At 46.1% G+C, this 23,910-nt stretch overlaps 1 protein-coding gene across 1 annotated transcript in view; it reads right to left on the reverse strand.

The window, feature by feature from the left end:
- Nucleotides 1-12,074, reverse strand: part of frem2b (FRAS1 related extracellular matrix 2b) — a gene marked incomplete at both ends in the record, with an annotated part of 88,810 nt that extends 76,736 nt beyond the window's left edge. Inside the window, 2 exon segments of the mRNA XM_084466376.1 lie at nucleotides 5,597-5,686; nucleotides 7,064-12,074. Of these exon segments, the coding sequence (XP_084322502.1) occupies nucleotides 5,597-5,686; nucleotides 7,064-12,074 (5,101 nt within the window).
- Nucleotides 12,075-23,910: the final 11,836 nt, after the last annotated feature.

The following is a 23,910-nucleotide window of genomic DNA, read 5'->3' on the forward strand; positions in this document are numbered from 1 at the left end:
GGAATAATGGAAAGAATAAGTAGAATAAGTAAAGAATAAGTAATACCCAGTTAGATGTGCCTCTAGCTTTCTCTGCTTGAGCTGCAGCAAGCTAGGTAGAAACCACCATTCCTGCAAGGAATTTGTTTCACAAGATACCAATGTAGAGCAGTTTGTTTAAAAAAACATCCATTCTTCAAACATAGCATACCATCTACTTCTTAACCTCAAGAGGAAGCAACGACTTGAAACTTTAAAACCAGGAGAGGAAATTAACTTTTTGGTTGACCAGCTTCTCATCAAATACTTATAAATCAATTCGAGAACACTATTATATTATGTGTTGCAAAGTATTACATTGTATTTCGTGTGAAACAATATGCACCTGTGTACTTGGATTTTTACATAATGTATTAGAGGAAAAAGATGTCCATGTATCATGTCATTGTTTTGTAGGTTGGTAGGGCTAAGTCTGAAGAGACTGCCAAAAACAGAAAAAACTAACTAGTGAGCATGCACACACATTAAACAGACACACATCATCCAGCCTTCCACACCCGGCCACACACACACACACACACACACACATACACACTCTCACACACACACACACACACACACACACACACACACACACACACACACACACACACACACACACACACACACACACACACACACCCATACATACACAGCCATCCACCCACCCACCCACCCACACACACACACACACAACCACCCACCCAACCAAACATAGACATAAACAGAGATAGATTTTGTTGTCAGAAAGTGAGCTGACACTTTCTCAGTAATTATAGGTCTCTTGTTGCTCCCAGCGGGACTTCACACAGCAGGTGAGCACAGAGAGTGAACACACATAAACTCACACATGAACTCAGACGTGAACATCCCCACCCACAGCCAATTCCACCCACATCCTGACACGGTTTAGAAATACAGAGACCCCCAGCTGCTACTCGCCCTCCACCAGTAACACCGTCACCAACACCAGTAATGCCAGCATCTCTGTGTTAATTAACACTCTTTCAAAATGTATATTTAATTCAAACACTATCCTCCTCATTCCAATGCAATACACCACTCCTTCAATGAAATGCGTTGTTGAATAAACACATAATAATAGGCATATATACATCATTTAAAAGGGAACACTCCCATCAACCTACAAATGTGGGGAATTGTTCTGATATTTTGATGCATAGATCGATTGATGTAACAAATAGAAACATATCTAACATAATACCTTATCTTTACCATCTCTACCCTAATACGTAAACGTTAACCTATCTAACACAACATCTTACCATAGCCATCTCTCACCGAACAGCTGAACAAAACAATCTCTAGCCTATACCTAAACTTAATCTTAACCATCTTCTACCTTATATCTAAATGCAACCTTCTCCAACTGAAATCTACCTCCTACTACTACGGACATCACAACCACCACAACTCCAACAACCTTTAACGTCACCACCCTTTTACAACACCTTGTCAACTTGCATGCCATCACCCAGCAACCTTGAACTCAGCCTCACCGCTAGAAATCCCATCAGCTTAACTCCCTCCAGGAACAGCTCATCTTCTCAGACCTCTGGGGGTCAACAAGCACCTCTGCCTCTCCTCCTGCTATCTTCAATCGATGCCCGATGCACCTCAATTATGCAAAGAATGCATTGTCCGGGCTCTTGGAGACGTTCAATGGGTTAAGTGCCTCATTGCTCCATTCAACCGAGTGAGTGGCCCTCAGTCATTGTGCAACACACCAATTAAAAATGACAAGCTTCTCTGGACGGCGCTTGATTGTCATGTTGTTATTTTGGGTGAAAAGCCCATCTGGTCGGTTTGTTTATGCCGGCTTAATCGAGTGAGACAGGGATTCCTCCCGCATCCCCAAAATGACACAAACGTAATTTGTCCCTATGAGAGGTGCTCGATCAACGTCAAACTTCATAACGTTCTCCTCGGAAGGACGACCCGTTCTTTTTACATTAATAAAACACAAAGATTGGTCTGTTGCAAATCAAAGCCTGGGCTTTTACTGTAACCGTCTCCGACGCATAAAAGACAAAAAGTGCAGCGTGGTCGAAAGAAGAGGATTATAACTTGGGCCCATCAACGTTCTCCACCCCGGAGATTTATAAAGTCTCGCTCTACAGTTCAAATCGCATCACGCCACAAAGTAGGTAGCCGGCTGCCAGGAGCTAAACTCATGCACACTCAGCCTAAATAGGTCAATACCGTGGCATTCATCAGCATAATCCATCTGCACCAGAAGCTTTCACAGAATGAACTCGCCGCTGGTTCGATGCCAGCCAAGGTACAAGCTGCCAAGAGCATTGAGATGGAGTGCAATGGATGGCACCGTGTTTTGAACAAACATTTCGCCCATTTTGACGGCTTAAAAACAGAACACAGGAAGTTCAGTTCTGGAGAGTTCTGCGGGGTTCTACTCCCGTTTGAGAAGACCGGATGAATGATGAGTCTGGCGCTGTATCCCAGTTGGCTGATCGTTTGATGATTATATTTAAGATATTAGCCCAACGCAGGTAAATCAGCATCTGGGCATACCCTCCTAACAATATGCAGTAGTTGTGCCTTTCAATTATGTTAATTAATTTCATAATCATCAAAGTCATAGTCATAGTCATAGTCAATCATAGTCATCAAATTCCATTTTTGTATCGAGTAAATTTGTCTGGCATGAAATCACCCACTTGATTTTAATTAAAAGATGACAGGAGAACCAATAAATGTGTACCTTTCAAGAAATACTTTTCTCAGCCTCACTTATCAGAGGCTCTTGATAAAAACAGCTCCCTAATGACAATGTACATGTAAATGTACTTTAAAAATACATGATCCAAAATCTCACTAACTAACTAACTAATTATAACGACCTCACTCATAAATTTGCATATGCCACAGGCATATGCAGGCACACACGCACTTGCACACGCACACACACAACCCCTGTAAAGTCGTTTTAGAATATTATTCCATTGAATTGGAACTGAATGAGCAGCACAGAGAATCACATTGACATACGTACATACATACACATGCAGAAACCCAACATGCTTGGATAATCCAATTGTGAGGGCCGTCATGTGACTCTCAATGTATTCGGAAAAGGACAGGAACAACACAACACAGCCAACGGCAGCATCCTGTGTGGTTCAGGCGTGTGTTGTGATGCGCCCTAAATATGGATCCCAGCTCCCAAGAATCAAAGCCCAGATCCTGAGGAGCTCTGTTTGCAGCTTCAAAGCATTCCCCCACCCTAGCCTCCATCACCGGGGTACTTCAGGCCTTGCTGCCGGCCCACAATGCACCAGTGCCGCCCTGTGAACGTAGGCGGGAAGAGAGAGACTCCGGCCGGGTACGTGGGGTCGTTGCTCAAGGAGGCTCACCGCAAAGGCAGTGAACCGCCAGCCTCGGCGAAACGCGCTCGTAAACCACACCTGATGATACTGCTGAGAAGTTCAAACAAGAAGACTAGCACTGGGATAAAGACTGCGCGTGCCCCGCAGGTTAGCCTCGCACCCCTTTGCACCACAGGTTTGTGAAGTGCTCCAGCTCGACTGGGTGGAGGAGGAGGTGGAGGGGAGGAGATTGGTTGTCAGGCGTGAGGAGCTAACAGCAGCAGTCCTCTGATCCATCTCTCCGGGTTGATATCGACGGGATCTCTCGGAGAGCGAGCCATCGCTCAACCCGCCTGCGGAACCAGGGAGCGAGGATGCGTACAGAGAATGGAGCGGGAGAGCTACACGGTAGACGGAGAGAGGGAGATGGACGGTAGACTGAGATAGGGAGAGAGATGGAGAGAAAGGGAGAGGTAGACAATGAGAGAGAGAGAGGGCGATGCAGAGATGGGGGATCAGTAGAGGGAGAGACAGCTGAAGGGAGAGAGAGAGAGGTAGGTATATAGAGGGTGAGATAGATATAAAGACAGGAGGAGAGAGGGAGGGTAAGAGAGATATGGGGGAGGGATAGCAAGAGAGAGAGAGCTAAATAGATAGAGAGTCAAACAAAGACATGTGTAGAGAGAGAGACACCGAGAAAGAGAGTCAGAGAAAGAGCCAGGGAGAAACAGAGAGGGAGCGAAAGAGAAAAAGTCATCTAAAATAAAGGAGAGAGAGATGGAGTGACTGTTGTGAGCTGGAGGCACGACGGAAATGGAGGAGGAGGAGGAGGAGGAGAAGGCCTACAGAGATCCATGACAAATAGCCCAATTGAGCGAATAATGAGGAGAATCGACTGAGCTTGACTCAACAAAACGGAGCTCTGTACGCGCACGGCCACCGCCGCGAGCCCAGACAGAGTGCCCACATCAACTGCTCCTTCTCCATGAAGAGCCTGGAGCGTTTGCCCATAACTCCAGCTCTACAGCCCCAATAACAGCCCCTCTACCTGTTAGCACGGCCATTAGTCTGTCTGCGCGCTAATTGTAGCCACAGAACCGTACCGTGGTCGCCAATGAATGGGGTGGGATCCGTTATCTAAGTGTGTCTTGTTGAAAAGCCGGGCCCTTCTCCGAGAGAGAGAGATCCGTTGTGTTCTCAGTTTGAATGTAAAGAGCAGAAGAAATAACACACTGTCAACGGAGCTACTTCAGGTAATGGCCGACACGACCGACTCTGAAAAAAGGTTCTTTTTACAAATGCAACGGACCCAGACTCGGGACATAAACAATCGATATTTAGTGTTGTCTGGGAAGTAAAAAAAAAGGGAAAATAAACAGTGTGTGTGCGTGCGTGCGTGTGCACGTGTGCGTGTGTTTGTGCCTGTGCTCGTGGCTCTTATTGGCAGACAGCCGTATTTTAAAGATATCTACTTCAAGGTTGCCCTCATGGAAAAAAAGTAGTTGATGGTCCAGGCGGCCTTGACATCTAAATGGTTTTTTAACTACTGGTTCGAGCAGGGCAGCGGGCGTGACAGAAAATATCAGCAAAATTTAGTTCCCCCACCACTGCAGAAAAAACACTCCTTTATGAAGACTAATAAAGGCAGCCCAAGGGGTTGTTTTTCTTGTTGCTTTTCTTCGGCCATTGTTTCTCTCAATATGTTTGTCTCTGGGTTGCTGATTTATCTTTCTCTTGCTAGGTCTCAGGCGCATAAAACAAATGGCGTACAAAGCGTTCTATAGCATATCACATTCAGCAGATACTTCCATCCATAGCGCCTTACAGTGAATCTGTTGATACAGGTCATTAAAGGCTATTAAATGTTGCTCCAGGATGCCAGGACGGTGGACATTTCGTTTTCGAACCCAGACCTTTTCAACTGTCAGTGAAAGATCATTACCACTAGACCAGTCTTTCTTAAATAGAGGAACATGTTCCCCTATGGGTACTTAAAGGATACAGGGGATATGAGAAACTTTAAATTGTCATTGCTGTAACAATGGTTATGAAAAAATTAATTCCACCTTCATGAAATTAAATGACTCAGAATACCTCCTTAAAACAATTAAGTTCTAGCATAGGAAAGGCACACGCTTCTCATCTTGCCAAAGGGTTGACTGCAGCACATTGTACACAAACAGAACTGGAAAACATTTCACATCAAACAATCATCCAGAACCTAAGCTCACCTTTGTCCTCAATGGAGAAGTGGAAGGTGTCACTCGTGGAGTTGTCTCCGTTCTTCAGCACGTAGCATATCTTCATGTCATCGATTTCAGCTGAAATACAAACACGGATGCCCAGGAGGTCAGTACAAAGAGATTATGGACTACGGTTGAAAGAAAGGCCACACTTTCTCAGGACTTCTGGCTAGTGGCAGTAGTGTATAATTCCTCCTGACCACGCTCAGTATATTCCCTTGCGTTATTCTAACACTATTCTTCTATCTTCTATAAGTGTTTCCCCTGCCTCTGTGCTATCATCTAGGGCAGGCAGAGTTATTATTTTCCCACACATTCCCTGAATTATGCCCCTCGTGTGTAAATCTGTTAACTGTGTCCTGGGCCTTTCGCTGTGAGCAGAAGCGATGGCTCCACTGTCACACGTCGCTGAGGGAGAAAATAGTCTCATCTCGACTGTTGCCATCTTGAACGGGGGGGCCGCGGAGCTATCCTCGTCGCCCCAGAACGAGGGGGGGACAGCGAGAAGCGGCCTCCTTCTCGCATCTTCAATATTTGATGTCAAAACATTTCCCTTCAAAGGGGTCCACTCATAAAAATGCATAGCCACAATTTTGAGACACCCTGGGGACGTTGGCTTTATTCACTGTCTGTTTACCCCGGTGAGAACGCTTGAAATATTGAACAGGCCTCCGAAGCAGCGGGTGGAGGAATGACAGAGTAAATACAGGGAGGGAAGTACGTGGAGATGGAGTGTGCACTGATCTCCTTGGCCTGATATTTAGTATTTACCAACGCCCCCCCCCGCCCCCCCATCCCCCCCCCCCCCCCCCCCCCCCCCCCCTCCCCTCCCTTCCCTGCGGTTCGTTTACAACAGCAGAGTCTGACAACCCGTGTTTGTAAAAGCCCGTTGTTTGCCGTGTGATACCCAACAAACAGTTCTCCCTCCCTTTGGTGTGTTTTCATGTTCACACCTTCTCTCCTTATGTTTGCAACCCTCCCCACCCCCCCCCCCCCCCCTCACCAACTCCATGTGCCCCTCCATGTCTGTAGAGGAGAAAATGTTACTGTGGTGTGTGCAAAACACTGCTAATTCTCCGGGAAGGGAAATGCATTAGCAGAGGTGAGCGAGAGAGGGAGAGAAATCACAGTTCTTGTAAAATGCGGACAGCCCAAGGTGCTGACACACTTCATCTCGACAAACAGGCACTCTCTGGAGAGAAACCTAAAACCTTGGTGTTTGAACTCAGCTGTTTTCTCCCTCTCCTGTGTACCTCCGAGGATAGAGCCATTAGCAAAGTGACAACACGCATAATGAGTTAAGAGTAAGTGGGCTCCGACCTCGCTGGGAATTCAAAGCACGACGCCAGCGGCGCGGGCATGACAAACACACACACACACACACACACACACATTGTTTTACATAGTTGATGTATTGTTTGTGGAATAATGAGGTGCATGGAAATGCAGTCTTACCTTGGGTGAAGCTGGACACCGTGGCGTTTCCTCTGCCAAGGTTGATGAGGTAGCCATGCTGCGGAGATACGCTGACCCTGAAGATCACAGAGTCCTGCCGGCTGCCTCTGTCCTCTGCCTTCAGGGTCTTGGAGGTGATAAGAAAGCCCAGGTGACCTGTGTCCAGGACCCTCAGCGTGGGCGCGCCCTTGTTCACCGAGATCTGGGGCACCCCGTTGTCCACCGACAGGATCCTGATCTTCATCACCTGGGGTTTGCGGGTCTCGTACACCGTGTCAGGGAATACGTAGAAATCGGTGTGGGTGCCGTCCGTCACGGTGAAGGAGAAGCTGTCTTCGGCGCTCTCCGTGCCGTCGTGCTTGTACGTGATCATGTTCTCATTCAGGTCCTGCTTGGTGAAGGAGGTGACGGGTCTGGTTCTGTTGAACAGCAGGCGGCCGTGGACCGGCACCTGAGTGACGGTGAACCTCAGGAGGTGATCCGTCGTGTCCCTGTCCTCCACCGTCAGCTCAAAGGGTGTGATGAGCTTGTTCTCTCCCTCGGTCACGCTGAGGCCGTGCATTGTTACCACAGGACGTTTATTATCCACATTGGTGATTAATATACGGAAGGTGCGGAACACTGGGTTGTAGCCATCTGTCACCTCAAACTCAAAGCTATCCATCTTCACCTCGTCATCCGCCGTGTGGACATAGTAGATTTTGTTTCCCGCCAGCTGTAGTTGAGTGAAGGACGCGATGGGCATTCCGGGGGTGTCCGTGCACTCCAGGTGACCCCTCACGGGTGCCCGCGTGATGGTGAACACCAGGTGTTCATCGGGGCTGTTGAGGTCGGTGGTGCTGAGCAGGTCAGTGGTCAGGGACACCCTGCCGCCTTCCTTCAGCGACACGCCTTTGTTGACCACGTCGGGGAAAACCATGTCGATGCCTCCGATGGTGACATAGAAGTATCGGTCAATCAGGGTGTTGGTGCCGTCCGTCACGTCAAACTTGATGAGGTCGCGGATCCCTTCTTGTCCGTTGTGGATGTACACGATCAATCCAAGGTCCACCTCGTTCTGGGTGAAGTTCATGCCGACAGTGATGTTTTGTAGTGAGCCGTCGGCCGGCGTCTTCTGCAGATAGCCCTGACTGGGCCCGTAGCGGACGATGTACGTTAGAGAGCTATCTTCGCTGTCCAGATCGGTGGCCTTTAGAATTGTACTGCTTATCACATTCACGTCACCGATCTCCACCTCCAGTCCATCATTGATCGCCATCCGCGGAGTCTCATCATCGATGGGGATTATCATAATGATTACAGTCTTTTCCACACTGAACTTTCCGTCTGTGAGAACGACATCGAAGCTGTCTTCCGTCGTCTCGGAGTCGTCGTGTTCGTAGACGATGCTGGAGGCCTCTTTGATCTGATCTAGGGTGAAGTTAGTGACAGTGACCGTGCCGGTGGTGAGCTGATTGAGTATGTAGCCATGCTTGGGGCCCCTGGTGATGATAAATATCAGTTCATCTGGTGGTTCATCTGAGTCAGCGCCATTCAGTATTGGTGTGTCTATCACTATGTTCATCCCCTCCATCACCACAAACTCTCTCATGTAAATCTCTGGCTTCTCGTCATTAGAAGGAATTATGGAGATGGGGAAGAAATGCCTCTCAGAATAGTTGATGCCATCAGAGCACCGGAACGTGAACCTGTCCTCAATCGGCTCCACGCCCTTGTGAATACTTTGGACGTAGAAAATGTGACTCTGTCGGATGTCCTTCATAGTAAAAGCGCTGATGGCTGTCCCCGAACGGGACTTCTCTGAGCCAGGGGCAGGGGAGATATTCTCCACATAGCCGGACGTCGGCTGGACGATGATGGTGCAGAGGAGGTCGTCATTGGGGGTGTCCACATCACTGGTGCTGATGTGCATAACCTCAACAGCACTTTTCCCACCTTCGGTGACCACATACTGAGGCCCCACAAAGACCTCTGGCGCCTGGCTGTCCAGGGGAAGTATGGTTACATGAACTCTGACCCCTGTGATTTTGTTACCCCCCACAGTCCACTCGTCAGACAGATCGGTCAGAGTGAGGTTGAAGAAGTCCTCTTTGGTGGTGAAGCCGATCTCGCCACTGGTGTGCGCGTACAGCACCAGCCCGCTGATGATGTCAGCCTGGGTGAACCTGTCAGACCGCCTGCCGTTCACCAGGATCTGACCAAATATCGGCGGGTCCTCCACGATGTAGGTCAGTCGGAGGTCGTCAGTGTCCTCGTCTCGTCCCTGGATAACGTTTGTGGTTATTTCGGTCGCTCCGTTCTCTAGGACGTCCATATAGGAGCCGATAGTTCCCGCCGGCAGCGTGATGGTGGGGGTCTCGTCGTCGATGGGCTTCACGGCGATCTTGATAGTGACGGGAACCACGTGCACTCCGTCGCTGACGTCCACCTGTATTGAGTCAGCGGTTGATTCGTCTCCATTGTGGACGTATGAGATCCTGCCATGTCCGATGTCCTCCAGGCTGAACGTGTGCCCTTTGGTCATGTCGGTGAATGTGAACCGGAAGTGGCCGTGCAGCGGGGCCTGGGTCAACGTAAAAGAGATCTGTCTGCTGTCAGTGTCAGTGTCTGAGGTGTGCAGCTCCGTACTGGTGATGACATGGGTGCCACGCTCAAAGACACCGAAGCCGGAGTTGGTGATCTCTGGCGGCGTGTTGTCCACGGGCTGAAGAATTATGGTAAACACTCCTTCTGCACGGTTTCCGGAAGTATCTTCCACAATGTACTTAAACTGTAATACGTGAGTTGTAATCCCTAGCTCCAGGTATGGTGGTTTGTAAGAGATTTTATGGTGGTTAATCTGTGCCTGAGTGAAAGTAATGACTTCAGTGTCTGGCTTTTCTGTCAATACTATTGATCCCAGCACTACGGGGCTGTTTTCATCAGTATCAGTCGGTGGCTGGACAATGGTGTACTTCAGATCTCTGTCTTCCGAGTCAAGGTCTGTGTAGCGGAGAAACTTTTTGCGGAAGAAGGTGAGCTGGTACTCATGGACGGTCATCTGCAGGGTCGTGCCGGGGTATATGTCAGGCGGCAGGTCATCGACGGGGAGAACCTTGACGATGAATGAGCTCTGACCCGACTGGTTGGGCGGGTCGTTGTCATCCTGAACTCTGAACACGAAGTGATCCATGACGGTGTCGGTGCTGTGGGGCCCGACGTGTTTGTAGAAGAGTTTGCCGTCTGTGATGTCCTGCTGCAGCCAATCGGTGACCACCTTCTCGTAGAGCTCCTCCTCAGAATTGAACTTCCAGGTGGACGGATCCTCCGGGGCCTCAGCCTGCCGCAGCATCACCTGGCCAACGGCGGAAAAGGGCGGTTCCATCTCGAATAAAATGGTGGAATCCTCTGAGTCAATGTCAGCGGCGCTGAGCATGAGAGGGGAGATGAGCATGATCTGGTTTTTAAACAAAACCAAACCTGTGTTGGCGTTGATGATGGGCGGCTCGTCATCGGTGGGCACCACCGTGATGGGGAAGAGGAACTCCACCTCATTTTTGCCATCCGTCATCCTGAAGATGATGTTGTCGCTGTAGGTGTCGCTGCCGTCATGTTGGTAGACAACCACGCCTGCGTCCAGGTCGGCCGGCGTGAAGAACTTCCTCCCCGAGCCCAAAACACTGAGGTGTCCGTGGCGCAGGCCTGCGATGGCGGTGACCTTGACCTTATCCAGGTTGTCCTCGTCACTGATCTCCAGGTTGTGTGGGCTGGAAAGGGGCCTTGACTGGCCCTCATAGAGCAGCTGCCCACTGTTCCTGGTCACCACAGGGGCCAATGTGTTCATGGGCTTAACCACAATCATGAAAGCGAAGGGATCTGACACAGCCCCCTCTGTGTCGACAATCTCAAATACAATTTGGAAAATCCTCTCAGTGTTAGAATCCACGGCAGGGGGTTTGTAGGCTATTTTCAACTCTTTCAGGTCTCCCTGGTAAAACGACGTGATTGGCAAATTCCTGTCGTCTGTGCTCACTATGTATCCTTCCTCGAACGATAGGGGGGAGGTTATGTTGAAAATTAAGTCGTCCGGGATAGACTCTATGTCCTCCGCCGCCAGCATGTCTGTTGTGATCGCTGTCATGACAAACTGGTCCACTTCCATCATCATCATAGCCACGAAGCTGGGTTTAGGCGCCGAGTTGTCCTCCCCCTCCTTAATCCGCACTAAGATTTGAAAAAATTCCTGTTTGAGCAAATTGCCCTCCTTATCTTGTAGTTCCACGAACATTGGGATATAATCTCTGTTCGGCGACTTCAAAGCGAAAGTGTGCTGATAACGGACGTTCATATTCATGAATTCATCACAATCAAACATTGTTCCCAGGTTCCCATCATCCACAAGTTTCCCGTATCTGGGTAACGCACTGCCGGTGGAAAGCGATGCAATTTTACACTGGTGTGTGCCTCGGTCGAATGTGAACTCTAGTGTTCTCTTGTCAATCGGGTTACTTGTGCCAAGATGCTTCTCCACCGTGAGGGGCATGTTTTTGGTCAGCACTTCCAACTGAGTGAAGATTACCTCCACCTCCATCATGAAAGGGATAATCACAGTGTCCGTCTGGGTGTCGTACCTGAGTTGTAACCTCACCCTATCCTTGGCGGGGCTCCGAGAGCCGAAGTGGGAATATTTCACGTCGTTGGGACCGAATTCGCAGGGGAACTTTTTAGGAGACAGGTGCCCGGGCCTTTGGGACAGGGGGTCATTGTCCAGAACTGTTATACCGCATCTGTCTCCGGGCTGAACTTGGATCACCAGGTCGTTGATGGGATCAATAAAGACGGATCTCCCGAAAGGCACGCGTATTCCATTGTTGGCTACCAGTACAGCGTCCTCAGCCAGGTCGGGTCGCACGGCATACGATAATCCATAACTATCGAAAACCTGCGCGGACGCTTCACCTGTCAGCACGAGCGCGAGCAGGATGAACGCGGCGCGGGGACGGTGGAGATGTGGAGGAATAATCCAAGCCATTTGTTGAAACGTGTGAATGCACAGCGAGAAAGAAGGGCTTTAAACTTTCCAAACAAAAACGGAAGCCTATAAAACCGCGCATGTGTGGTTAAAGTTGCGCGGGGACAGCGTCTGAGCGGAGTTGAATTCTCACGCGCCTCGGCGGGTCTGGGTGCACCATTCTCTCGCGCCGCCTCTCCTCAAATCCCTAAACTTCAGACTCCCACCAAGCAGGAATCAAGAGGGCGACGCCCCCTCAACCGGTGATTGGCTGATACCTCCACTGGAATGCGCCTCTCGCCTTGTGTTTAGTGGAGGGTTATGTCAGTCATAAAGAAGAGCTCGGAGCAGCGTGGGCTGGATTTGAGCAGGTTGTTGTGTGGGGATTTGATAACACATATTATTGATTATAAATTATAGATTATATTGTTCTATTATTGCGTGGGTTCAATTTAAAGTGGTGTTTCTGTGGGCAATTAGGGGTCAACGTTTTCAACTTTATATTAATCCGGACAGGCCTGCCATATATCCTATATGTCTACCTCTAAGGTTTAAAATCAAGACATATAAATACATAGGCCTGTAGATCAAATGAAACTGAATTGCAAGGTTGGCTGTTCTTAAAAGGGTAGGAAATTAATAATTGTTCTGTATTGTCCCGAAAGTTTGACAATCTTTGTCTCCCCCTTTAGGTTTCTGCAGGTTTTGTTTTACATTGGCCAAAGACAAATTGGACTATTTTTTTTATGAATTCGATTAACTCAATAAACATTTACATAATTTTTTTTTTTTTTAAGACCATTCAAGTTTATAGATCACGGTTGCCTGGAATTGAGACATGTAAACATGTCTCAGTTCTTAATTTGCATCATATTACTAGTCTTCCCCTTGACATGTGAATTATTTAATATTCTGTTTCAGAACCATTGTTATGTACATTGTATTTGACTATGTTAAAATATAGCATAGAAAAATCTTCAGGCTATATTCATCTCTTGAAAGCAATATAGGCATATGTCTGAGACGAACATTAAAGCTACATTTCATGGTTGGTTGAAATAATTACATCTGTGATTATATGATTTCCAGGGGTTAGACATCTTATTACGTAATTAAGTGTAATATGTTGGATTTCGACACGTTTAGGAGAACAGACAAAAGGTAAAATAATAACATGGAAGTGTGATATCATATTTAACGTATTTAACATTGTCTATTACTGAATATTTCCCTTTTTAATCTCTAAATTAATTCCTAGTTTTTTCTGCAATTTAGTGTGTGAGACAATACATATGGATATGTACAGCTTCTTGAATAATGATAAAGAAACGATGTGAACTCCTTATTTTTTTTACAGTGTAATGCAGTCATTTGTATGTTTATTATTTATTTAGACCCTTTACATAATCCATTTCAATATAAAACAGAAACGTTTTATTTGAAATAAATAAATATATATATATGTATATTCTACTATATTATATTGTATTACACAATATTATGTAACATATTATTATTATATATGTATTAAGCTATCTATTAAGCTATTATAATATATTATATCCTGTTATATTCTGTTCTCTTTTCCAAATATATCATGTTATAATCTATTTCATGCTATAATTTTGTGTAGATTATTTCCAGTTGTATTATGTTTGATTCTATCCTAATATGTCATGTTTTTTCCATTGTTGTACGACATGTTACGCCATGTGGTCTGTGGGCTCCAGTCATGTCAGTCTCCAGTCAAGTCACCAAGAGACTTAAAGAACACCTAAAGGCCTAAAGGTTTGTTTTCAAACTTCCTACAAGATATGAATCCTCATTGATCCCTTATGAGATAACATGATGGAGCTAGCGAATATTTTCTTCATTTGCATAGCAACTTCACATCCAAATTCTGTAGCCTATTTATTTATTGTCGTTTTGTCCTCTTATTTCAAGAAAAAATGGATCCCTTGTTATTTCTAATGTGCTGTACTTTCTGTTATGACACCATCATTTCCAACCTGGGATTAATAAAGTAGGTCCTACATGACATGTCATTTTACCATATCCCCACAACCGGCTACAGGCCTACCTCTTGGGTACAATCATTCTGCCTGAGGCACCACCGATCCCAGAGAGCTAGGGACACATGGAACGCAACTTTCTCAAACTCTCATGCCTGCGATGCGATGTGCAAGGAACGGCCGTCCGAGCTCAGCCGTGCAGCTGCCTTGACGCGCCTGACAGTAGCCAATTAGAGAGCGAGGCTTGCTGGGAGAACGGTCGCGCACGGCCAGGCACGTCTACAAGGTGCGTGTTGTGTTCAAGGATACTATTCAGTCTATGGTTCTAACATAGTTCCGATGAAAGAGACGGCACCGCAGTTTAATGAGTCGTAACCTTTAAAACCTTTTTGATATAAATGGATATAATAGAGCATAACTTGGTGTAGCTTTGATTTACTTTGCCTATATACACTGGCAATAGCAACAATCAATGGTGAAAAGAAAATTGCAGGCTCGCAGCTCCAGGCTTCAAATCAATCAAACTACATTTATTTGTACAGCACTTTCTTTGCAAAACTGCAGAAGGCCACAGTCACTTATTGTAGCAAACAATTTGAGAGGTAGATAATACAAAAATAAAGATTAGACACAATTTAAAAAGCACCACTAAAAGGTAGGTTTTAAGACGATGTTGAATAAAGATATCGACATGTGTGTCCTCCAGTAAGGCCCCCAGAGGACTCGGGTGGCTTAATCCTTTAATCCTCAACCTCATCGCTCTCGTCACCCCAACAACAGAGGTGTGTTCTTCTGTCAGGGGGGACTGAGATATTTAGAGAGGAATGAGACCCCCCCCCCAGGGTGCCCGCATGGTGATAGATGACATCATCACCGGTGATCAGGTCTTCTAAACACACACACAAGCATATATACACACTCACCCACTCACATGCACATGCATAAACACACACACACACATGCACAGACACACACACACACATCCCCCCCTCACAAACACACACACAAACCTACATACAACCAAACGTTGTGGTGTGCAAGTGTATAAGTGTGTAATCATGGCCCCAATTAACTTTTTTATGCAGGAGGTTGTATTGACTTCATGTTAACGTTTGTTTTGTTAATTAACAACAATAACAAAACAATTGCAAAATCATTCATGAAGACAATTGTAAATTAACTTGGGTTAAAGCTAAATCTTGACGTTCTTTGAAGTTGACTGTTCAGCAGATATCGGGGATGTAAGGGAATGGAATTGCTCCCTCCCTATCACACTCACTCTTTCTCTCTCTCTGTCTCTTTTTTCTATTTTTCTTTCCACTCCCCCCCCCCCCCCCCCTCTCTCTCTCTCTCTCGTGGTTGACATGTTTCTGATAACCATCGCTCCCTGCGGGGTAAGTCTGTGTGTTTATTCCTGGCGTTGCTCATGTCAACCTATTGTAACAGCTGCCTGGAGGTTAGCTGCTCTGTTGTGGTCTAGACAGAGGAGGAGGAGAGGGTGGCAGGAAAGAAGGGGGAGAAGAGGCAAGGAGGCAAGGAAGCAAGGAGGGGGGATAGGTGAAGAGAGTGTGGAGGAGGGAGAGGGGATGGGGAGAAGAGAAGGGGAGGAGGAAGGAGAGGAGAGAGAGGAGGAGGAGGGTGTAGGAGAAGGGAGGAACAGTGAGGAGAGGAGGGAGGGCAGGTGGTTTACACGGCCCCCTGAGGGATGGGGCCCTCTTTAATACTCTTTTTTAGCTCATTAGCTCCCTGACAGAGGCCTCTGCCTTGACAGACCATTCTGGAATGGTAGAGACAGCTCCAAACCCTCCCCTCTTTCTCCTTCCCCTCCTCCTCTTCCTATGCCTCCTCCTCCCTCCCTCTCTCAGATGATCTTCCTCACCTCCCATGCAATTCCCTTCCTCCTCTTCCACTCTCCCTGCTCCCTCTTCCTCTTCCAACTCACACTCTCTTCTCTTCTTCCTCAACCCAAATCCTCTTCTTCCCCACCTACTTTTCCTCACAACCCCCTCCCCTCCTCATTCTCAACCCCTCCTCCTTCTCATTCCTCCGTTCCTCTCTTCCCCTCCTCTCCTCTATCCCAACCACAGCCGGTATTGGGGAGCCTATTTAGCTCTGTGACAGAAACAGAATCAATGAGGTTTAGTCTCTCAGGCTCCCGGAGTCAAGACAATCACATATGTATTTGAGGAGAGGGGTCAGGTTTGATTCCCCATTAACTGGTCCACACAATTTTTACTTGTTTCTTCCTTTTTTGGGTTTGTCTGCATGTGTGTGTGTGTGTGTGTGTGTGTGTGTGTGTGTGTGTGTGATGTGGTGCAGTGTGTGTGTGTGTGTGATGTGGTGCAGTGTGTGTGTGTGTGTGTGTATGATGTGGTGCAGTGTGTGTGTGTGTGTGTGTGTGTGTGTGGGGGGGGGGGGGGGTTGTACAGTAGAACAGAGAGCAGATCTGGTTCAGCAGAGCTGAGAAGAACAAATCTGATCTCAGTCAGAACAAGACCAATAAGTTCTGCTGGGAAAACCATAAAACCGCACTGGGATGAAGACAAAAAGACAGACCATGTATACATGATAGCATAAGACTGGCAGCGGACAAACTAACACACTCAAACTCACATGCATGCACACACACACAGACACACACACACACACACATACACACACACAAACTCTAAAGTGCTTTTCAAGTGCCTCGAAAAAGCAATAGATAAATGTGATTCATTATTATAATTAAAACAGCATGCACTAAAGGTGTTTGACTCCCAGCTGAAAGGCTAAGTGTTCACACACCAAAGTCGAACCTGTAGTCATCCCGGAGCAGGATACCCCCTGACCCTTGCCTGCTCCTTAATCACCTGTCTCTAACCAAGCTTCTTTTAAATGATGAAACTAAATGATTAGTCGTTTCGACACCAGCTTCCTTCAGCAGGGCTCTCTGCTCACCAGCAGCAGAACACACAGTGGGAATGTGTCGTGAAGAAGTGATTTAGAGCTGGTTAATCGCTGCCCTCCAGCTGTTGGCTGGAGTTCTGGTCCCGATCCTCCGTCATCTGCTGCTGACTCGTTGCTTTAACCTGCCCGGCAACCCGCCGGCTGCCTCTACCAATCAGAGGTTTTTTGTATTAATAATAATGATGATAAATATTAAAATTACAAATTGAAAAATATATTTTTTTGTCATGTCGAGAAAGCGAGGGAAAGAAAAAGAGAGAGATGGGACATGAGAATATAAGATGAGTAGGTGACAAGCCTTATATATTCATCAGTCGCTTTAATGATTCTTTGGTCATGTCATTTTGGAGCAGGTAGGGGTTAGGGGTGTCTTGCTCAAGGATGCTAAGACATTGGGGTTTGAACCAAATAACCATCCTCAGAAACAGGATGTTGTTGAAACCCGGTTTAATGTACAGTTTGAAGCAAGCTTACACACAAAGCAGGTGTTCCGTGCTCCCATTTCAGAGGTTTTTCGAGTGTGTGTGTGTGTAGATTGCTGTTTTATGGAAACTAATTGCTCAATGCACCACAGGTGTGCAGGCTCACCTCACCCCAGATAACAAATCAGTTTGACTAGGGCCAGGTGAGGCTGCTTAAACCAGCCATCAGCCACACGCGCTCCACAATTACGTGCTGATCTCATGAACAGAAGTGATACCCAATCACAGATGAAATAAGATCCTACTTTATGAATCCCAGACGGAGAAATCATGAAAGACGAGGAAGTCAGTATATTGGTGTCCTAGGGATCCTTCAGGTACACAGAGTTGTGTAGTTCACGGAGGTTCCTGCCTGGTTGGGTTCTCCTCTCTTGATAGAGGGCCAAAACCATTTAAGAGATCCGCATTGTTTGGCCTTTACTTGGAGCCGGGTGGACGGGATTGTAGGTCTATACGCCATCGCGAAGGATTTTATGGGTCGGGCGTATGAACCCATCTCTGTTTTGGCTGGCCGGCTACTTAATATCCTGTTCACCTGTTCACCACCTCTCTAGTCAGAGCCGACAAGGCTCTGACTAGAGAGGGATAACTCCTGCAAGCAGTGTTGTCTCAGGCTCTCAATGGGGGGGCTGCAGGACCCACCGGGTCTGGCAATCCACTCTTTGGCATTCTTCCTCGGCCTCTTCGTCCTCCAAAGCTTGCCTTTTGACTTCCTCCAGCTATACATATTTAATTTTTTGTCTCAGAAGAGCCCCATGTGAGTCATTCAGGAGGTCAGAGGGAGCTTGGCTGCTTCTGCCGCTGGATGAGGAGCTCTGTTAGCACAGAGCAGTCGAAATTGACCGTATAGAACTCAATGACTCCATCCCTCGGCCTTGGGGAAGGCCTCAGTGTTCTGGTAGGAGATGCCGGGACACTGGGAGATTTAGAATTTTTGGAGAAGGAGCCCCCTATTGTAGGGCAAGTCTCCAGAGGGGTGTTCCAAGAACGGAGGTTTAACAAACACAGAGTTAACGCTGAACTCTAGGTTGTCCGATCCTGTGCCGACTAACCCAGAGCTGTCGGTTCCACAGCACCGGTTATGAATTAGTTCAATCAACACGGGGTTGGTTAACACAGGGTTGTGCGCGTTCACGGCAAACCTATAAAGACGTGATGTATGGATCATGGAAATCCTGATCAAAATGGCGAAACGGGCCGCATATTTTACCGATCAAGGTACTAATTATTCTTTTTCCTCCCTCAGCAACTAAAGAATAAAAATGATGGAAGAAAAGTGTTTTATTTTTATTTATTTTTATTTAAATGATTTCTGCAAATGTGGTCTCGCATCCTTTGTCAGCCCTTACAAACATTTGCGAATGTGTTCCTCCTCGAGGAACGGGTAAAGTGGGGAGGCATCTCTTTTTCGGGCATGCAACAATTACATCGCATGCCCGTTCCGGACAAACTCTTAGTCCACGTAGGCATTGGAATCTGGACTTCAATATCCAGAATGTATTTTCAATCTTAACGCGGGTTCTGCTGTGTGCCAGGTTAAATGTTGTCTGTGGTCCAGGAGCGGGATTAGGGTACGGGGTGATGAGCGTCGGGAGGCATTGATACCCTCGATCTCCTAGGAGATCCCCATCGAATTGCCCTGCGATCAAATACAAACTTTGAGCTATCTTGCACAAGCACAAACAATTATATGAGGTCTATGATATGTTCATAATGCAACGCACCCTGTTGAAATGTATTGCTCACATTGGATGTGTGCCATCAATGCACCCAATTACATTAGGAAATCCTGAAATATAACACCCAGATGAAAAGTCAACAAGGATAATTTCGGAGCCATTTGGGAACACTTAAAGTAGATAATGCTGACCTGCAAGTTGGTGAAACTCCATGAAGTTACGCAACAACCGCTTCAGCGCAAGACAGACGCACGGAGCGGCAGACGGTAGCTTTGCCTATGTGCTCAGCATCTCCTACACTGTACAAAAAGCTACCCGTCGCAAAAAAACGGAAAGCTATGCAAATTGTTTGTAGTGAACTGAGGGCAGATCCACGATTGGTAACATTTGCAATGTAGGGTTGGAGAAGGCTATTTAAATATATCAAAGAATCACGTGAAAAACTATCTCTCCAGCAAAAAGTCATCCGGAAAGGACAATATGTCGAGCCGTGGTCTAATTAATCTCTCTGTGAATTGCACAAATTATTTGCGCTCCGATATCAATAGGCGAACACGTAAAAGCTGCGATAAACGTGGGTTTAAATAGCCTACTCTGAGCAAAACCGGGTTATCTTCCAAACTTAACCTGCGCAAAACCTGCTCCGACCAGGTTTGATTGAGAGCATATGTTTCCATAGCAACTTACATGCCGTGGTCATTTTGGAACGGAAAACCTAGGGTTGCCGCTAACCCTGGGTTAACTTAGCTGGGTAAGTGATAAAACCGGCTTTGTGGAACACCCCTCAGGTTTGATTGAGAGCATATGTTTCCATAGCAACTTACATGCCGTGGTCATTTTGGAACGGAAAACCTAGGGTTGCCGCTAACCCTGGGTTAACTTAGCTGGGTAAGTGATAAAACCGGCTTTGTGGAACACCCCTCAGTTTAGAGACACTACCGGTATAAGAGCCTTAGGTAGCAGATTGCAAATGCTGGGACTTGGTGACTGCTTGTTGTTGCAGCACAAAAAACCCTGGAAGTGGACTTGTATCATCGAGACAACCGGCAAGTGGCTGGGTAACCAAGAGTCTCCAAAGTAATCAGGTGGACGCCTCTCTCTAGTGGACCTGTGTGTGATCCTCTTCTTGGGCTTAAATGGTGAAGGAGTGCTGAAGCTGTGGAGGTTCGCGACTGCTCTTCAGTACAGCCACGCTGGGGAGAGTCGGTAGGCAGAGGAAGAGGCGTGTCTGTTGTAGATAAGAGTGTGGCTTGTACACACACACACACACACACACACACACACACACACACACACACACACACACACACACACACACACACACACACACACACACACACACCATAATAAACACACACATCATGAAAAAAACACAAACATACACCTACATATATACATACATGTACTCATACACCACATAAATACACTAAATATATTCATTAGCATACTTAGATGTGCTACATAAATGTAAACATACCGCAGCAAACATGCACACACATCATGAAGAAACACACACGCTTCAGCACACCCAGCAACTTGTTTCATAAACTCACTGTCTTCACAGACTGTCGAGTCACGCCACATGATGAAAGGGAAGCCGGATTTACTGGGTTTAGTAAATTTCCCTGGAGAACGGACTAAACAGAACCTCTAACCTCCATTCATCGCTCCCTGCGGGGGTCCGACACAAAACACGTCCAGCTGGTTGCTAGGCAACCCTTTCCTGTAACCGTTCACAGACTGCCAAAAAATTTGTTTTGCTGCTAATAGGCTATAATATTCAGATTGTTTTTGTAACTTTTATGGTAAATGCAGATGGTGTTACTAACAGTCAACACATGGGTGTTGATCAAGCATACACTCAAACATCATCACATCTGATTTTCGGTTTTATTATGAACATCATGGTTATGAATTATTTTAATGGATATATAAACAATCAGCAACGAAGGGGTAGCATTCCTTAGTTTGTTAAAGTTGCATTCCTAGGTCAGGTTGGGACTTCACACAAAAGGCTGTATCCTTTCATTTTATGATACTCAGAAGTCCCTTGATAAATCTAACTTTACAAGTCACCAGGAGAGGGCGACATTGCATTAAGCCTATATATTTTCAGAATTCAAGCACGTGTCTGTTTTTGGGTGCGTGTGTGTGCGTGTGTAAGTGTGCGTGTCATGTGTGCGTGCCGGCTTTTGTGATCGGCTAAACTATATAAAGCAAAGGAAAGATCGTTTATTAATCTGCACATATGTATTCAACTTTTTTGACGGATTGATTGTAAATGTCAGTCTGAACCCATAGCATGCTTCAAATTAAAAGTCGATAAGAACTTCACATCTGTTCTTTAACGGCCGTTATAGTCCAATACTGACATCTGGTGGTTGGCGCACATATGGTCTAACCAGAAACATAATAGCAGCAAAACAATAAAAAAAAAAACTGGACCTAAAAACCGTGGATACTTGTCAACAGTCAAAGTCTATAAATTAGCAGCTCATGAGGATAAATACTTTATTGGGTCAACTTCTTTGAACTACTCTGAGCGAAACAGAACTCGTAGGCTACTTGACTTTTAATACTTTCTCTCTTGTAAAATTTGCAATCCCACTGCAAGCATACTTCCTGGAACAGAAGCCTTGCTCCAAAGGTGAAGGGATGGCATTCTGGCTTGTGGCATTCTGGTTCTGTATGTTTGATTTGGATTTCCGAATTCAAGTACTGAGACTGACACAATGATTGGTGATTAGCCTATGGTACAGCCAATGGTGATGAGACAAAAATATAAAATAGATAAAAAACACATTTTTGCATGCAAAAACATTATTCCTTGATGGGCTCCTCCATGACCAAGGACACATGGTGGTGGTGATGATGATGATGATGATGATGATGATGATGATGATGATGAAAGCTGGTTTATTGTAAGGTATGCAGACAATGATACATGACAATGGTTCTCGATGCTGTCATGCAGGAGATCTCTCCCAGAGTGTGTGTGTGGTGGTGGCTGGTTTAACCTGTGCACACTGATTGCTCAATGTGCAACAGGTGTGCAGCTTAAACCAGCCGTTCTCCACACACACAATCGTATATGCCTGTGCAATGTAAATGTATGTTTTCCATGCCCATAAAACTATTTGAGTCCTGAATGTTGAGAGACAGAGAGAGCGAGAGAGCGAGAGAGAGAGAGAGAGAGAGAGAGATGGAAGAAGATAAAGCATATGAATGTCTGGCTGTTCTAGAAGCACAACCGGATATAACAGTTCAGGACCAACCCCGGGAGCCATGTCAAGGACGTCCAACGTGAACTATAGACCTTCCTGCTAAACCACTCCCAGACCGCCGACCTCCCCCAGATCCTCAGCACCCCATCCCACTGGCTCACACAGAAGAGCTCTCTGGCAGACCCCGTTTATATCTCAACCACAGGTACCAGGACATCAACATCAACATCAGGGCTATTCTACCGTTGTGATCTCCCTCCCCAAGCAGCTGAAACCGTGGCAGTCTACATTAGCATCCATTACCGCTGTCTGATGCTGAACTTGGCCCCTCTCTCCTCCTTAAGCGATCAAACTGCTCCATTATGGGAACTCTTTAGCCTAACAAGATAAACACGAGTTAATAACAGTTGCATGTTGTATTATATTGTTTGTCTTTATTTGTAACTGTTTTAGCATTTTATATATTTGTGTTTGTATTTTTATGACATTCATCTGGTATTTTGTTGCTTTTTTTTTTTTTTTAGTTTTTCAGTAATCTCTAGGTCTAGCATCTTAATAGTGGGGTATGGATAAGGAACAGTGCACCACCGATGGAATTAAATGTAGACAAAACTGAGTAATGAAAGTTGGAGGAAAAAAGGGAAAACTGTGAAGACAGATTATTAACAGCATTTAACGCTAGATTTTGAGTTGTTTTGGTTAGATTTCAGGTTACAAAAATAAAAAGGTTAGCTCATGTAAGTGTTGAACAAAGTGAACCTCTTCTAGCCACCAGTTTATCTGTCCATTATTGACTTAAAGTGACATCTCAGTACTCTGCCACTATCACCGTTCAAACCTGTAGCCTACTCACTGTATACACAAGCGCGATATAGTCTGATTTACCCCACATCATATCTCCAGATCACTGAGCCAGAGAAAGAAGAAATCAATGAATAGCAAACAAGTTGTCAGCTGTTTACTACTAGACAACTGATACAAGATAGCTCCCGCTGATAAGAATATTGTCCTGCACAGTGCACACAGATCTGTCTACCTGCATCCTGTTTGTCTATCTGGATCCATCTGGATGTATGTCTGCTGTCTGTCTGCCTGTATGTCTCTCTGTCTGCCTGCGAATGAATGTAAGTATTCTACGTGTCACCTCACCACTAGGGCAGAACAACTTCAATCTTCTACAGAGAGGTGATTCGTCTTAACATCTCCTCTGTTCACAGAGCCGTTTGTGTCAGAGTATTCCTAAAGGCAGCGTGTTCCGCGGGCAATTCTACTTAATGTCCTTATTTTATATTTAAGATCCTGTGACATGTGCTTAATGTAACGGCAGAACTTTTATTTACAAAAGGGTCAGCGTGCGAACAAGGTTCTGTGTGTCCCTGATGAATGTCCAGTTGAATGCCATGGACGTTATGGGTGGGGTTTAAGTCATATCCGCTTCCCTGAATTTGATATTCGTCAATCGTCACATATTTTAGATGATTAGACGCATCGAACTGCTGACGGATACCGAG

This window comes from Micromesistius poutassou (assembly GCF_964030765.1).
Source record: "Micromesistius poutassou genome assembly, chromosome: 4".
Lineage (NCBI taxonomy): Eukaryota > Metazoa > Chordata > Actinopteri > Gadiformes > Gadidae > Micromesistius > Micromesistius poutassou.